Source organism: Somniosus microcephalus, chromosome 23 (assembly GCF_052327205.1).
Source record: "Somniosus microcephalus isolate GS21.2 chromosome 23, FLI_Smic_1.0, whole genome shotgun sequence".
Classification (NCBI taxonomy): domain Eukaryota; kingdom Metazoa; phylum Chordata; class Chondrichthyes; order Squaliformes; family Somniosidae; genus Somniosus; species Somniosus microcephalus.
In genome coordinates this window covers 4,068,196-4,084,545 of record NC_141009.1, presented here as the reverse complement: position 1 = coordinate 4,084,545, position 16,350 = coordinate 4,068,196, and the positions used below count along the sequence as shown (strand labels likewise).

The 16,350-nt window shown below is 51.6% G+C and overlaps 2 protein-coding genes across 3 annotated transcripts in view; one reads left to right on the top strand and one right to left on the bottom strand.

Annotated features, from left to right (window-relative positions):
* pmpca (peptidase, mitochondrial processing subunit alpha) overlaps positions 1-16,350 on the top strand; it is a 65,379-nt gene that overhangs the window by 33,620 nt on the left and 15,409 nt on the right. Inside the window, exons 13-14 of one of the 2 annotated variants that reach the window (XM_085965235.1) lie at positions 504-648; positions 1,584-2,066. In XM_085965235.1, the coding sequence (XP_085821361.1) occupies positions 504-648; positions 1,584-1,753 (315 nt within the window). In that variant the 3' untranslated portion in view covers positions 1,754-2,066. Of the gene's footprint in view, positions 1-503; positions 649-1,583; positions 2,067-16,350 lie in introns of those variants that run through there. The other variant, XM_085965236.1, reaches the window with a different exon arrangement.
* The window catches only part of inpp5e (inositol polyphosphate-5-phosphatase E), a 26,761-nt gene continuing 13,208 nt past the window's right edge, over positions 2,798-16,350 (bottom strand). Inside the window, exons 6-11 of the mRNA XM_085965233.1 lie at positions 14,107-14,226; positions 12,848-12,955; positions 7,874-8,035; positions 6,664-6,779; positions 5,185-5,321; positions 2,798-4,772 (exon numbers count right to left, since the gene is read on the bottom strand). Of these exons, the coding sequence (XP_085821359.1) occupies positions 4,643-4,772; positions 5,185-5,321; positions 6,664-6,779; positions 7,874-8,035; positions 12,848-12,955; positions 14,107-14,226 (773 nt within the window). The 3' untranslated portion in view covers positions 2,798-4,642. The remainder of the gene's footprint in view (positions 4,773-5,184; positions 5,322-6,663; positions 6,780-7,873; positions 8,036-12,847; positions 12,956-14,106; positions 14,227-16,350) is intronic.

Below are 16,350 nucleotides of genomic sequence, written 5' to 3'. Positions count from 1 at the left end.
CTCAGGGAACCTAAGGTGTCTTGTTCTCTTCTCAACCATGGCTCAGTGATGGCATTCTCTGCTCAGAGTTAGAAGGTTGTGGGTTCAAGTCCCACTCTAGAGACTTGAGCACAAAATCCAGACTGAGGGAGCGTTGCACTGTCAGAGGTGCTGTCTTTCGGATGAGACGTTAAACCCTCGGGTGGACGTAAAAGATCCCATTGCACCGTATATAACCCAGGCTAACCTCGGAATGTTTGATGGGACAGTGTAGAGGGAGCTTTACTCTGTATCTAACCCGTGCTGTACCTGCCCTGGGGGTGTTTGATGGGACAGTGTAGAGGGAGCTTTACTCTGTATCTAACCCGTGCTGTACCTGCCCTGGGAGTGTTTGATGGGACAGTGTAGAGGGAGCTTTACTCTATTTAACCCATGCTGTACCTGCCCTGGGAGTGTGTGACGGGGCAGTGAGAGGTTGGGTGTATAGACGGACAGTGACCCTCGCTCTGTATGTTTGTTGTCAGATGGAGCTGGAACGAGCAAAGACACAGCTGAAGTCGATGCTGATGATGAACCTGGAGTCTCGGCCGGTCATCTTCGAGGATGTAGGGCGGCAGGTGCTGGCGACAGGAGTCCGCAAACTCCCGCACGAGCTCTGCACACTGATTGGTGAGTAGGAGTCTGACAGGAGCTATATAGGAACAAGAGTCTGTGCAAAGTGCTAATTCGGTTTGTCTGGCACAGCTTCACACACCTCACCCCCCTGCCTGTCATACTTTCTCATTAGAATCATACAGGAGGAGGCCATTCGGCCCATCGTGCCTGTGCTGGCCCATTGAAAGAGCTCTCCAATTAGTCCCACTCCCTCTGCTCTTCCCCCACAGCCCTGCAAATTTCACCTATTCAAGTATTTATCCAATACCCTTTTGAAAGTTACTATTGAATCTGCTTCCACCGCCCTTTCAGGCAGCGCATTCCAGATCACAACAACTCGCTGCGGAAAAATAATTCTCCTCATCTCCCCTCTGGTTCTTTTGCCAGTTACCTTAAATCTGTGTCCTCTGGTTACTGACCCCCTGCCAGTGGAAACAGTTTCTCCCTCTCTATCAAAACCCTTTTTATTTTTGAACACCTCTATCAAAACTCCTCTTAACCTTCTCTGCTGTAAGGGGAAAAGTCCCAGCTTCTCCAGATAACTGAAGTTCCTTATCCCTAGGACAATCCTGGTGAATCTCTTCCGCATCTTCTCCGAGGCCTTGACATCCTTCCTAAAGTGAGCCATTATCTCTCTGTCGACATGACCCAGCTAAGCTCATGAATCACTGGGGGAGCGGCTCTGTATTATTGACCAGCTGGAACATCCCTACATTTGCCCCAGCACAGATCTCCTGTCTCCACACCTCTCTCCCACCGCCGCTCCCCCGGAAACCCCCCCCCCCCTCCCCCTGACTCCTGACTCACACCCCATCCCCCCCCCCGCCGCCCGCCCCTGAGCCCCCCGCCCCTGACACCCCCCCCTTCCCCTGAACCCACGGCCCCCGCCCCGAAGCCCAGTGCCGGAGAGGACCGCACACGGAGCTAACGGGGACCGGTTGTGCTTGCAGGGAAGGTGACGGCGGACGATATCGCGAGGGTCACGGGCAAGATGTTACGCAGTAAGCCGGCCGTGGCGGCCCTGGGGGACCTCAGCGATCTGCCGGCGTACGAGCACATCCAGCAGGCGCTGAGCAGCAAGGACGGCCGCCTGCCCCGGGTCTACCGGCTCTTCCGGTGATTGGCTCCCGTTCTCTGACTGATGAACAGAAACGCTACGCGTATAGTCCGGGAGTTTCGGAGCCGTTTATCTGTGAGCTGCTTGTGTTGAGCGGAGGGGTAATTGTGTGTAAATAGATGGGGGGGTTGGTGGGGTGGGGAATGAAGCAGTCTGATTTTCATTTTATTTTATAAAGGGGGAGATGAAAATCTGTTTTAAAATGATTGGATGTGTTTACTTTGTGTTGCTGCTGCAGTTCACCTGCTCCTGGACTCTGATGGTTCTGTGGCACTTCCGTGTCTGGTTACATAAATCTTAGTCGTACTGACCCTGATCCGAGACGCCTCTCGTTTAATTTTTATCCCCCCTCCGTGTTCTGCCTCACGTTGGGAGGGTGCACAGGAGGATTCCAAAACCCACTGGCCCTCTCTCCCTCTGCCGAGCCGCTATCAAGCCATGCAGGCAGGGGTGGGCACGTCCCAGCTCTTCCCCCTCCTGCTCTGGGCTGATTTAGCTGATTGGCGACTGGGGCCGGGGAGTGGGCGGGTCACTGCAATCGGCCTCCGGACCCCCGGGCTGGGGAAGGAATGAAATCAGCAGGGCCGGAGAGCTCAGCCACACTGTGGCCAACCTTTGCGCAAATGTTGTAGTGGAGATCACGCGGCAACCGGGACCTGCCCATTGCACGGGCAGTGCCAGCTGGATGCTGCCAGTCAGGTATGTGTGATCACGGCGTCTCGGCGGGTCTGGCACGCGATAAGTGTCAGCAGTGGGAGCTGCAAATGGCGTCGCTGAGGAACAGTAACAGAGAATGTGCAGCACAAAAACAGGCCATGTGGCCCAACTGCTCCGTGCCAGTGTTTATGCTCGACATGAGCCTCTATCGGTCGCCCCTCAGCCTGATGAATCTTTCCTGAGAGTTATGTGTAAGATTTCACCGGTGTTCTGGCCCCGGAGCGACTGCGCGGTGTAACTGAGAGCGGACAGCTGGTGCTGTGATGGGGAGCAGACACGCTGCACAGGGGAGATCGACAATGCTCCTGGAACCTGCGCCTAACCAGGATACAGAATTCTTAAAAATCATTTATTTTTCATTAAAAAAAAATCAGTTATAATACATGTATAAAGCAGGAATGTTGCAGAAATCCACAGTCGGAGGTCCTCGGTATACAGTAGCCCCAGAGTGAACTGCAGTCCAAACCCTCTGTTTCTCTGTGTGAAACCTGACCGTTCTCGGCCACATCGCTCTCAAACCAGCCGGGGGGAGGGTAAACTGGCCCCCTGTGCCCTGCCCCAGGTACAGACTCGTTGAGGACCAAGTCAAACCCTCCAGCTTAAGCTGCTGGACATGGCATTGTGGCTGTTTACACACCCAGCGAATGAAGCCCCTTCGCCACTCCACCTCGTGTACAAGGCCCGAGTCACCATCCACGGGCTGTGCCGTTAGCCGCCGGGGGAAGGAGGAGCCGGGTTATTGCACTCGATCGAGGTCCTTGAGGGGGAGAATCAGGACCCTGCTAACGGTCGTCAATGACAGGAGCACGAGCGGAGGGGGCGAGATGTCCCTGGGCTGTGCTGGGAGACCTCGCTGTGGCCAGGGTTAATGTCCCAGGGCAGCCAGTGACCCAGGGCAGCTTGTCCACAGTCCAGGCTGGATCACTGGAAGCCACACAGTGACTGACTGCAGCAGGAGAGACTCACAGTCTGGGCAAAGCTGAGCGGCGCCCCGGCCAACTTAACCGAAACAGTGGCAAAGTTAAAGACTTGTTCACAGCGATATCGTTTAATAATTCTCCTTCCAAACAAAAAATAAAGTGGTTGAAATCCGAGGTGATTGCGGTCTGTGTCCAATAATTCCTTTGGCCCCAGTTTTTGAGCAAAGTGTTTAAATAATAATTAATACTGTCACTTAAGTTTAAGGCTTCTCAGTAAGATTTGCACAGAATGGTTTCTGGCTCACCTGCCCTCCCGAGGTGGGTGTTCTGTGCCCTGCACGCTGCAACTCCGAGTCTGACAGAGCTAAAGGACGCAGGTTCCGACCCCAGTCCCCATCCTAACCGGGATGCGACAAATTGGCATCAGTGTCTCTGGGTTGGGGAGATCCTGCTCCTGATCACTATCTGCTGACTCCTGCCTGTGGATGTTAGGTGAGCCCAGGATACGGCTAAGTGGTGATGTCCACTACAGTTCATTATCCGCTGACACTGCCGAGGCTTGCATTTAAAGAATGGCCACTTGGAACTCGTAGCCCAGTGAGAGTCAGTGTCTGTGGAGCCCGTACCCCAGTGAGAGTCAGTGTCTGTGGAGCCCGTACCCCAGTGAGAGTCGGTGCCTGTGGAACCCGTACCCCAGTGAGAGTCAGTGTCTGTGGAACCTGTACCCCAGTGAGAGTCAGTGTCTGTGGAATCTGTACCCCAGTGAGAGTCAGTGTCTGTGGAACCCGTACCCCAGTGAGAGTCAGTGTCTGTGGAACCTGTACCCGAGTGAGAGTCGGCGCCTTCAGGAGGGGGAATCTTGGGGGGAAAAAAATATTTTAAAACAATTTTGATGTAGGTCCAAGTTACTCACAACATTGAGACAGCGTATTTAAAGAAATCTGATGAACATGAACGTTTTTCAATGTCTTGCAAATACTAAAAGCCACAAAATATAATTATAAACCAAACCACATTAATAGTGGATGAATGTGCACACGGCTGCCCTTTATAATTGGGTTACACGGCTCTCTTCCTGCCCCACAGTGTCCTTTAGAAAGGCCTTGGCATGGTACCTGTGGCTGGTCTGTGACTGGACCGGGCCTGTGATCAGCACCCTCTCCACAGTCGGACTGTGCGCTCTGTGTCTGCGTCCGACCCATTGCTGCTGGGATCGGGCGGGTTAAGGAAGCTCCCCGTTTATCTCTGCCTTCAGTCAGGACACGCTGCACACTGTGCTGTTCTTCTGGTCCCAGAAAGCTCGCCTTTTCTGCTCCCTCAGGAACCGTCTTTTTATTCCCTCCTTGTAGATATCCCGGTAAAACTGGCCAGCGCACAACGGGATGCTGAAGGAGCGAAACAGACACTTGTCTTTAATACACAAACACACTCCCCGATAATCCAGTTGTATTTAATACACACACTCCCCGATCCCCAATGCCTGCTCAGTTCTCAGATCCCGCAGTCAGGACAGCCCCCGAGGGGGCCTCTGTTCTCCCAGAGAGAGAGAGAGAGAGAATCAATCTGAGCTCCTGTTTCACCGACATTACTGAACGAGAGACCACTAATGGAAGCAGGCATGCATGGACGCTGAACAGAACACAATTGGTGTGGTCTCGGGAAGCCCTCACTTGTTCGGGTGCCTGGACTCTTGTGAAGTGAGGGTGCTTGGGCACAGCACAGGAGGATCCCACACTGCCATCGTCAGCAGGACAGAGGAGACCGAGAGAGCAGGGGAACAAAAAAGCGATCACTTACTTATCTCTCCCGGGCCTGAGCTTGACTTGAAAGCAGCAGTAGACGGGTCTGTGGTCGGAGGTTTTGATTGAGGTGCAGCAGCCGTATTTAAGCACAAGGACGTCAGATTTCTGCCGGCTCTTGTAGAGAATCCGGTCCTGCAGGATGAGAGAAGCAAGTGGTTTGTGTTACAGGCTTCCCACAGCAACATCCACATCTAACCGCAAACACCTCGGCTCACTGGGTAGCAATCTGGCCTCCAAGTCAGAAGGTCGTGGGTTCCATCCCATTCCAGAGACCTGAGCACAAAATCCAGGCTGACACTCCCAGTGCAGTACTGAGGGAGCGCCGCACTGTCGGAGGGGCAGTACTGAGGGAGTGCCGCACTGTCGGCGGGGCAATACTGAGGGAGCGCCGCACTGTCGGAGGGGCAGTACTGAGGGAGCGCCGCACTATCGGAGGAGCAATACTGAGGGAGCGCCGCACTGTCGGAGGGGCAGTACTGAGGGAGCGCCGCACTATCGGAGAGGCAGTACTGAGGGAGCGCCGCACTATCGGAGGGGCAATACTGAGGGAGCGCCGCACTGTCGGAGGGGCAATACTGAGGGAGGCCACATTGTCGGAGGGGCAGTACTGAGGGAGTGCTGCACTGTCGGAGGGGCAGTGTTTCAGGTAAGATGTTAAACCGAGGCCCCGACTGCCCTCTCGGCTGGACATTAAAGATCTCATGGCTCTATTTTGAAGAAGAGCAGGGGGCGTTCTCCCCAGTGTCCTGGGGCCAATATTGATCCCTCAGGCAACATCACCAAAACACAGATGATCTGGTCATTGTCACATGGCTGTTTGTGGGAGCTTGCTGTGCGCAAATTGGCTGCCGAGTTTCCTACATTACATCAGTGACCACACTTCAAAAGTACTTAGTTAGCTGTGAAATGCTTTTGGATGTCCTGAGGACGTGGAAGGTGCTATAGAAATGCCACTCCTTCCCTTTCCTTCAACTCTGCTGTGCTGCTATTCCATTCTTTGAACGAGCTCTCCAATTAGTCCCACTCCCCTGCTCTTTCCCCACAGCCCTAAGTATTTATCCAATTCCCTTTTGAAAGTTACTATTGAATCTGCTCCCACCGCCCTTTCAGGCAGCGCATTCCAGATCACAACAACTCGCTGCGGAAAAACATTCTCCTCATCTCCCCTCTGGTTCTTTTGCCGATTATCTTCACTCTGTGTCCTCTGGTTACCGACCCTCCTGCCACTGGGAACAGTTTCTCCTTATTTACTCTATCAGAACAACTCATAATTTTGAACACCTCTATTAAATCTCCCCTTAACCTTCTCTGCTCGAAGGAGAACAACCCCAGCTTCTCCAGTCTCTTCGTTAGACAACCAGCTGACCAATAAAAGAAACCATGTTGGGTCCTGGGGAAAAGGAAGACTGGTTAAAGAGGAGATGCCCGCAGCAAGAGGCAGCGCTCGATATTCCTGCAGAATCAAACACCTTACCGTGTAAGAAGGAGTCCGATGCTTGGCACCACTGTCATAAACGTCACATCCAATGTCAAACTTGTAGGTTGGTGGGAAATTTATTTCAGCTTCTTTGAACCCTTTGAAAATGGAGCCTGAGGAACAAGGACGACACCAGGAGGTCAGTGAGTGTGGAACCCGTACCCCAGTGAGAGTCAGTGTCTGTGGAACCCGTACCCCAGTGAGAGTCAGTGTCTGTGGAGCCCGTACCCCAGTGAGAGTCGGTGTCTGTGGAACCTGTACTCCAGTGAGAGTCAGTGTCTGTGGAACATGTACCCCAGTGAGAGTCAGTGTCAGTGGAATCCGTACCCCAGTGAGAGTCAGTGAGTGTGGAACCCGTACCCCAGTGAGAGTCAGTGAGTGTGGAACCCGTACCCCAGTGAGAGTCAGTGAGTGTGGAACCCGTACCCCAGTGACAGTCAGTGAGTGTGGAACCCGTGCCCCAGTGACAGTCAGTGAGTGTGGAACCCGTGCCCCAGTGAGAGTCAGTGTGTGTGGAACCCGTACCCCAGTGAGAGTCAGTGTCTGTGGAACCCGTACCCCAGTGAGAGTCAGTGAGTGTGGAACCCGTACTCCAGTGAGTTTCAGTGTCTGTGGAACCCGTACCCCAGTGAGTTTCAGTGTCTGTGGAACCCGTACCCCAGTGAGAGTCACTGTCCGTGGAACCCGTACCCAAGTGAGTGTCAGTATCTGTGGAACCCGTACTCCAGTGAGAGTCAGTGTCTGTGGAACTCGTACCCCAGTGAGAGTCAGTGTCTGTGGAACCCGTACCCCAGTGAGTGTCAGTGTCCGTGGAGCCCGTACCCCAGTGAGTGTCAGTATCTGTGGAACCCGTACTCCAGTGAGAGTCAGTGTCTGTGGAACTCGTACCCCAGTGAGAGTCAGTGTCTGTGGAACCCGTACCCCAGTGAGAGTCAGTGTCTGTGGAACCCGTACCCCAGTGAGAGTCAGTGTCTGTGGAACCCGTACCCCAGTGAGAGTCAGTGTGTGTGGAACCCGTACCCCAGTGAGAGTCAGTGTGTGTTGAACCCGTACCCCAGTGAGAGTCAGTGTCTGTGGAACCCGTACCCCAGTGAGATTCAGTGTCTGTGGAACCCGTACCCCAGTGAGAGTCAGTGTCTGTGGAACCCGTACCCTCGCCCCCACTCCCCGGCACAGGTTGCGGGAAGGTTCACAGACGAGATCCTACCCTCCTGTAGTTTGTTGGTAAGCTCATCGTAGTGCAAAATGGAGCTGAGAGTGTCCTCAATGTTGCTTTGCAGGAGCTCGTCGATCACTGCTCGCTTCACATCCAGACGGAAGTTAAAGTCACCGAACCAGAAAACCTCATCAAATCGGGTCGTCACGTCATCTGCAGGAAGCGGACGGGAAAAACACGATTAAAAATGCCCGATTTGACCTCTTCCCTCTCTGTGCACAGTGCGGGCGCTTGCTGGGGTACAGTGTCAGTGGAAGCACTCTCACTCACTCAGAAGCCAGTGGTTCAAGCAGCACTCCAGGACTCGGTCCGCGTTGATATTGCAGGGCAGTACTCACGGGGTTCTGCATTTGTATCTGTCGGGTGAGAAGTTAAACCAAGGTCCTGTCTGCCCTCTCGGGTAGACGTGAAAGATCCCATGGGCACTACTGGAACAAGAGCAGACGAGTTCTGCCCGCTGTTCCAGCATTCCTACTACAACCGACACCACAGATTATCTGAGTCGTTCACCTTGTTTGCTGTGTGTGGGATCTTGTTGTGCACAAACTGCCGAATTTTCATACCTTACAACAGTGACTGCACTTCAGAAGTAATGCATGGACTGTGAAGGGCTTTGGGATGCCTGGAGGATGTGAAAGGTGCGCGATGAATCCACGCTCCTTCACACAGACCCACAGGTGCTGCCTGCCCTCCAGCAGCTCAGCTGAAGATCCCGTCCTTCACGTCTGGGCCTCTACGGGAGAGGGGGTCAGCGGTGTGCCGGGGTCACAGACGCAGCCCCGATTCTCCCACCGTGCTTGCTGTTAACGAGGGTCTGCACTGGCAGCGGACCCCAGCAAAATCACCCCATTACTGTCGGCAGGCTGTGACCACGGGAAGCATGACAGCGAGCTTGATCCATCCACACACACTTTCCAACAGGAACCCTACAACCCGCCGAGATCTCTGAGCTCCTCCAATTCTGCCTCTTGCGCATCCCCCACCCCACCCTCCCACTCCCTTCGCTCTATTGGCGGCCGTGCCTTCAGCCGCCTGGGCCCCAAGCTCTGGAATTCCCTCCCTAAACCTCTCCGCCTCTCGCTCCTCCTTTTAAGATGCTCCTTAAAACCGACCTCTTTGACCAAGCTTTTGGTCACCTGTCCTAATATCTCCCTATGTGGCTCGGTGTCAATTTTTGTTTGATAATCGCTCCTGTGAAGCTCCTTGGGACGTTTTACTACATTAAAGGCGCTGTTTAAATACAACTTGTTGTTGTTTGTGATCCGAAGCAGAAGCAGGAACTATGGCTGACTTTCCGCTCCTCTCTCTCGGAAGGAGCCATCACCAAGAAATAAAAAGGGATATGGGTAGAACAGAGACGGAGCGAGAGTCGGAAAGGGAAGACCGACACTCCCAGACCACACTCCCCTCGTGTTCGTATCTTCTCTTCAGTCTCCTGTGAGCCCATCACATTCTCCCTATCATCTATTTACAAGAATGACCAGAACTGAGAGGTTTAAACTAGCTTGGCAGGGGGATGGGAACCTGAGAGTAGATTCAGGAGGGAGAGAAGCAAAGCTGGAAATGGAAGGCAGTAAATTAGTAAGTGAGTTTGGAAGGCAGAGGAAACAAAGGCTAGAAAATAGACAACAAGGGAGTTTGGCCGTGCTAAATAGGATATACGTCAACGCAAGGAGTCTAGGGAATAAAGCAGATGAGCTGAGGGCACAGATAGACACGTGGGAGTGTGATATTATAGCTATTACTGAGACATGGCTGAAAGGGCAGGAATGGCAGCTCAACATTCCTGGTTACAGGGTTTTCAGACAAGATAGAGAGGGGGATAAAAAAGGAGATGGGGTCACAATATTGGTTAAAGAAACAATTACAGCTGTGACGAGGGATGATATCTTAGAAGGATCATCCAATCAGGTGATATGGGTTGAACTGAAAAGCAAAAAAGGGGCGATCACACTGCTGGGAGTGGACTATAGACCCCCAAACAGTCAGAGGGGGATAGAAGAGCAAATATGTAGGCACATTTCTGAGACGTGCAAAAATAGGGCAGTAATAGTCGGGGATTTCAACTTCCCTAATGTTAACTGGGATAAAATTAGTGTGAAGGGTATAGAGGGAGCAGAATTCTTAAAATGCTTTCAGGAGAACTGTTTTAGCCAGTACGTAGCAAGCCCAACAAGAGAGGGGTGGTTCTGGACTTAGTTTTAGGGAATGAAGCTGGGCAGGTGGAAAGGGTATCAGTGGGAGAGCATTTTGATAGTAGTGATCATAATTCCGTTAGATTTAGGGTAGTTATGGAAAAGGACAAGGATAGACCAGGAATAAAAGTTCTCAATTGGGGAAAAGCTAATTTTACTAAGCTGAGAGGTGATTTAGCCAAAGTGGACTGGAGACAGAAACTTGAAGGTAAATCAGTGTCAGAGCAGTGGGAGGCATTCAAGGAGGAGATAGTGAGGGTTCAGAGCAAGTATGTTCCCTTAAAGAAAAAGGGTGCGACTAACAAATCTAGAGCTCCCTGGATGTCAAGGGGCACACAGGGTAGGATAAAGAAAAAAAGGGAAGCTTATGACAGATAGTGAGGGCTCAATACTGCAGAAAGCCGAGAGGAGTATAGAAAGTGCAGGGGGGAAATCAAAAAGGAAATTAGGAAAGCAAAGAGAGCATGAAAAAATATTGGCAGTAAAATCAAGGAAAACACAAAGATGTTTTATATAGACATAAAGAGCAAGAGGATAACTAAAGTAAGAGTAGGGCCTATTAGGGACCATAAAGGTAACCTGTGTGTGGAGACGGCGACATGGGTAAGGTTCTTAATGAATACTTTGCATCTGTTTTCACAAAAGAGAGGGACAATGCAGAAATTGCAATCGGGGAGGAGGAGTGTGAAATATTAGATGAAATAAACATAGTGAAAGAGGAAGTATTAAGGGGTTTAGCATCTTTGAAAGTGGATAAATCCCCAGGCCCGGATGAAATGTATCCCAGGCTGTTAAGAGAAGAGAGGAAATAGCAGAGGCTCTGACCATCATTTTCCAACCCTCTCTGGCTACAGGTGTGGTGCCAGAGGACTGGAGGACTGTTAACATGGTACCGTTGTTTAAAGAGGGAGAAAAGGATAGACCGAGTAATTACAGGCCAGTCAGCCTAACCTCGGTGGTGGGAAAATTATTGGAAAGAATTCCGAGGGACAGGATAAATCTTCATTTAGAAAGACACGGATTAATCAGGGACAGTCAGCACGGATTTGTTAAGGGAAGGTCGTGTCTGACTAACTTGAATTTTTTGAGGAGGATCGATGAGGGTAATGCATTTGATGTAGTCTATATGGATTTTAGCAAGGCTTTTGATAAGATACCGCATGGCAGACTGGTCACCAAAGTAAAAGCCCATGGGATCCAAGGCAAGTTGGCAAGCTGGATCCAAAATTGGCTGAGGCAGGAAACAAAGGGTAATGGTCAAAGGGTGCTTTTGTGACTGGAAGGCTGTTTCCAGTGGGATTCTGCAGGGCTCAGTACTGGGTCCTTTGCTTTTTGTGGTATATATCAATGATGTGGACTTAAATGGAGGAAGTATGATTAAGAAGTTTGCAGATGATACAAACATTGGCTGTGTGGTTGATAATGAAGAATCTGCAGACTGCAGGAAGATATCAATGGACTGGTCAGGTGGGCAGAACAGTGGCAAATGGAATTCAATCTGGAGAAGTGTGAGGTAATGCATTTGGGGAGGGCTAACACGTAAAGGGAATACACTGTAAACGGTAGGACACTGAGAAGTGCAGAAGATTAGAGGGACCTTGGAGTGCATGTCCACAGATCCCTGAAGGTAGCAGGCCAGGTAGATAAGGTGGTTAAGAAGGCATACAGGATACTTGCCTTTATTAGCTGAGGCATAGAATAGAAGAGCAGGGAGGTTATGCTTGAACTGTATAAAACACTAATTAGGCCGCAGCTAGAGTACTGCGTGCAGTTCTGGTCACCACATTACAGGAAGGATGTGATTGCACTAGAGAGGGTACAGAGGAGATTTACGAGGATGTTGCCTGGGCTGGGGAATTTTAGGTGTGAGGAAAGATTGGATAGGCTGGGGTTGTTTTCTTTGGAACAGAGGAGGCTGAGGGGAGATTTAATTGAGGTGTATAAAATTATGAGGGGACTATATACAGTGGATAGGAAGGACCTATTTCCCTTAGCAGAGAGCTCAATAACCAGGGGGCATAGATTTAAAGTAATTGGTCAGAAGTATAGAGGGGATTTGAGGAGAAATGTTTTCACCCAGAGGGTGGTGGGGGTCTGGAACTCTCTGCCTGAAAGGGTGGGAGAGGCAGAAACCCTCATCACATTTAAAAAGTACTTGGATACACACTTGAAGTGCCGTAACCTACAGGGCTACGGACCAAGAGCTGGACAGTGGGATTAGGGCGGAGAGCTCTTTGTCAGCCGGCACAGACACGATGGGCCGAATGGCCTGTGCTGTAAATCTCTATGATATGATTATACCTATCAGGAAAGATTGAACAGGCTGGAAAAGAGAAGGCTGAGGGGTGACCTGACAGAGGTCTTTAAGATAATGAAGGGGTTCGATAGGGTAGACGTAGAGAAGATGTTCCCACTTGTGGGGAGACCAGAAATAGGGGCCGTCAATATAAGATAGTCACTAATAAATCCAATCGGGAATTCAGGAGAAACTTCTTTCCCCAGAGAGTGGTGAGAATGTGGAACTCGCTGCCACAGGGAGTGGTTGAGACGAATAGCAGAGATACATTTAAGGAGAAGCTCGATAAACACACGAGGGAGAAAGGAATCGAAGGTTATGCTGATAGGGTGAGATGAAGAGGGGTGGGAGGAGGCTCGTGTGGAGCAGAAACATCGACATGGACCAGTTGGGCCAAATGGCCTGTTTCTGTGCTGTAATATCCAGCATCACTCGGCTCTGCGGATCCTTGCTCCGTTAACCGCGGGTACTCACAGGGGTCGGATCTGTAGACATTGGTGTCAGGGATGATCCGCGGCAGCGTCATGGCTTCGATTGTTTTATTGTAGTCCAGCATCCGCTCATAAACCTTCCCTTGCCCAGCTGAACGAGAGAGAGAGAGAGAAAGATCGAAGTGAGAAACTGCTGTATCCCCATCTCTGCCTCTCCCGGCACGTCATAAAACTACCCTTCCACCAACACTGTCTCACTGCCCTCATCGACCAGGATTTAAAGGAGCCTTTGTAATATGCCTATGGCTCAGTGGGTAGCTTTCTTGACCCCGAATCAGAAGGTCGTGGGTTCAAGCCCCACTCGAGACTAAAGCACACAATTGAGGCTGACTCTCCCAGTGCAGTACTGAGGGAGCGCCACACTGTCGGAGGTGCAGTACTGAGGGAGCGCCACACTATCGGAGGGGCAGTACTGAGGGAGCGCCGCACTGTCGGAGGGGCAGTACTGAGGGAGCGCCGCACTGTCGGAGGGGCAGTACTGAGGGAGCGCCGCACTGTCGGAGGGGCAGTACTGAGGGAGCGCCGCACTGTCGGAAGGGCAGTACTGAGGGAGCGCCGCACTGTCGGAGGGGCAGTACTGAGGGAGTGCCGCACTGTCGGAGGGGCAGTACTGAGGGAGTGCCGCACTGTCGGAGGGGCAGTACTGAGGGAGCGCCGCACTGTCGGAGGGGCAGTACTGAGGGAGCGCCGCACTGTCGGAGGTGCCGTCTTTCGAATGAGACGTTAAACTGAGACCCCATCTGCTCTCTCAGGTGGATGTAAAAGATCCCACTGACTCTATTTCGAAGAGGAGCAGGGGAGTTCTCCCTGGTGGCCTGGGGTCAATATTTATCCCTCAACCAACATCACTAAAGCAGATTATCTGGTCATTATCACATTGTTGTTTGTGGCATCTTGCTGTGCGTAAATTGGCTGCTACATTTCCTACATTACAACAGTGACGACACTTCAAAAAGTACTTCATTGGCTGTGAAGCGCTTTGGGACGTCCTGAGGTAGTGAAAGGCGCTATAGAAATGCAAGTCTTTCTCTCTTGAGGAGCCAGTGACCAGGGGCCATCAAACTCCGACTCAACGATCGACCTCCGTCTGCCTCTCCTCTTAAAACACCCCGACAAACTTTGTGACACCTCGCTCCAACTGACCTCCTCTTCTGTCCCGCTCTCTCTAACCTTGCGCCGTGGGACTTGGCCCTCAGCCCCGGGATACACAAGCAGGTGAGAAACAGATTCTGGGAAACTTACAGGTAAAGTGAGAAGAAATGAAGAGGAAGGACGTCCCGAACAACGTGAACGAGATCCCCACGGCTCCTTTGGTCTTGATCTGGGAGACGATGCGAGTTGTCACCGTCGCTTGTTCTACCTCTGAGGGAGGAACACGAGGCACGTTCAGTAAATCTTCGAGCCCGACAATCCCCCACACCCACACTCTACCCAGCCGGGAATAAGATCAGTTCTCAAACATTCAACGTGTTACTTTAAAAACTATATAACCCAGGAGCAAGTTCCAGTTTCTAATCAAATCTCAGTTCAGAGAACATCAAGTAATCAATGACAGGTTATCACTAACAGTTAGAGATCACGCCACACTCAGTAATTCTTCACTGACTGAGGGGCCTGGGTGCTTACACAGTTCCTTTCACCACTTGGGCCTGGGCTCAAACTGGGTATGTGACATTCTGCTGTCTAATGAGTCCAGGGTAGTGTCAGTAGACCCTGTATCTAACCCGTGCTGTACCTGCCCTGGGAGTGTTTGATGGGGACAGTGTAGAGGGAGCTTTACTCTGTATCTAACCCGTGCTGTACCTGCCCTGGGAGTGTTTGATGGGACAGTGTAGAGGGAGCTTTACTCTGTATCTAACCCGTGCTGTACCTGCCCTGGGAGTGTTTGATGGGACAGTGTAGAGGGAGCTTTACTCTGTATCTAACCCGTGCTGTACCTGCCCTGGGAGTGTTTGATGGGACAGTGCAGAGGGAGCTTTACTCTGTATCTAACCCGTGCTGTACCTGCCCTGGGAGTGTTTGATGGGACAGTGTAGAGGGAGCTTTACTCTGTATCTAACCTGTGCTGTAACTGCCCTGGGAGTGTTTGATGGGACAGTGTAGAGGGAGCTTTACTCTGTATCTAACCCGTGCTGCACCTGCCCTGGGAGTGTTTGATGGGACAGTGTAGAGGCAGCTTTACTCTGTATCTAACTCCGTGCTGTACCTGCCCCGGGAGTGTTTGATGGGACAGTGTAGAGGGAGCTTTACTCTGTATCTAACCCGTGCTGTACCTGCCCTGGGAGTGTTTGATGGGACAGTGTAGAGGGAGCTTTACTCTGTATCTAACCCGTGCTGTACCTGCCCTGGGAGTGTTTGATGGGACAGTGTAGAGGGAGCTTTACTCTGTATCTAACCCGTGCTGTACCTGCCCTGGGAGTGTTCGATGGGACAGTGTAGAGGGAGCTTTACTCTGTATCTAAACCGTGCTGTACCTGCCCTGGGAGTGTTCGATGGGACAGTGTAGAGGGAGCTTTACTCTGTATCTAACCCATGCTGTACCTGCCCCGGGAGTGTTGATGGGACAGTGTAGAGGGAGCTTTACTCTGTATCTAACCCATGCTGTACCTGCCCTGGGAGTGTTTGATGGGACAGTGTAGAGGGAGCTTTACTCTGTATCTAACCTGTGCTGTACCTGCCCTGGGAGTGTTTGATGGGACAGTGTAGAGGGAGCTTTACTCTGTATCTAACCTATGCTGTACCTGCCCCGGGAGTGTTTGATGGGACAGTGTAGAGGGAGCTTTACTCTGTATCTAACCCGTGCTGTACCTGCCCTGGGAGTGTTTGATGGGACAGTGTAGAGGGAGCTTTACTCTGTATCTAACCCGTGCTGTACCTGCCCTGGGAGTGTTTGATGGGACAGTGTAGAGGGATCTTTACTCTGTATCTAACCCATGCTGTACCTGCCCTGGGAGTGTTTGCTGGGGACAGTGTGGAAGGAGCTTTACTCTGTATCGAACCCGTGCTGTACCTGCCCTGGCAGTGTTTGATGGGACAGTGTAGAGGGGGCTTTACTCTGTATCTAACCCGTGCTGTACCTGCCCTGGGAGTGTTTGATGGGACAGTGTAGACGGAGCTTTACTCTGTATCTAACCCGTGCTCTACCTGCCCCGGGAGTGTTTGATGGGGACAGTGTAGAGGGAGCTTTACTCTGTATCTAACCCGTGCTGTACCTGCCCTGGGAGTGTTTGATGGGACAGTGTAGAGGGAGCTTTACTCTGTATCTAACCCGTGCTGTACCTGCCCTGGGAGTGTTTGATGGGACAGTGTAGAGGGAGATTTACTCTGTATCTAACCCGTGCTGTACCTGCCCCGGGAGTGTTTGATGGGACAGTGTAGAGGGAGCTTTACTCTGTATCTAACCGTGCTGTACCAGCCCTGGGAGTGTTTGATGGGACAGTGTAGAGGGAGCTTTACTCTGTATCTAACCCGTGCTGTACCTGCCCT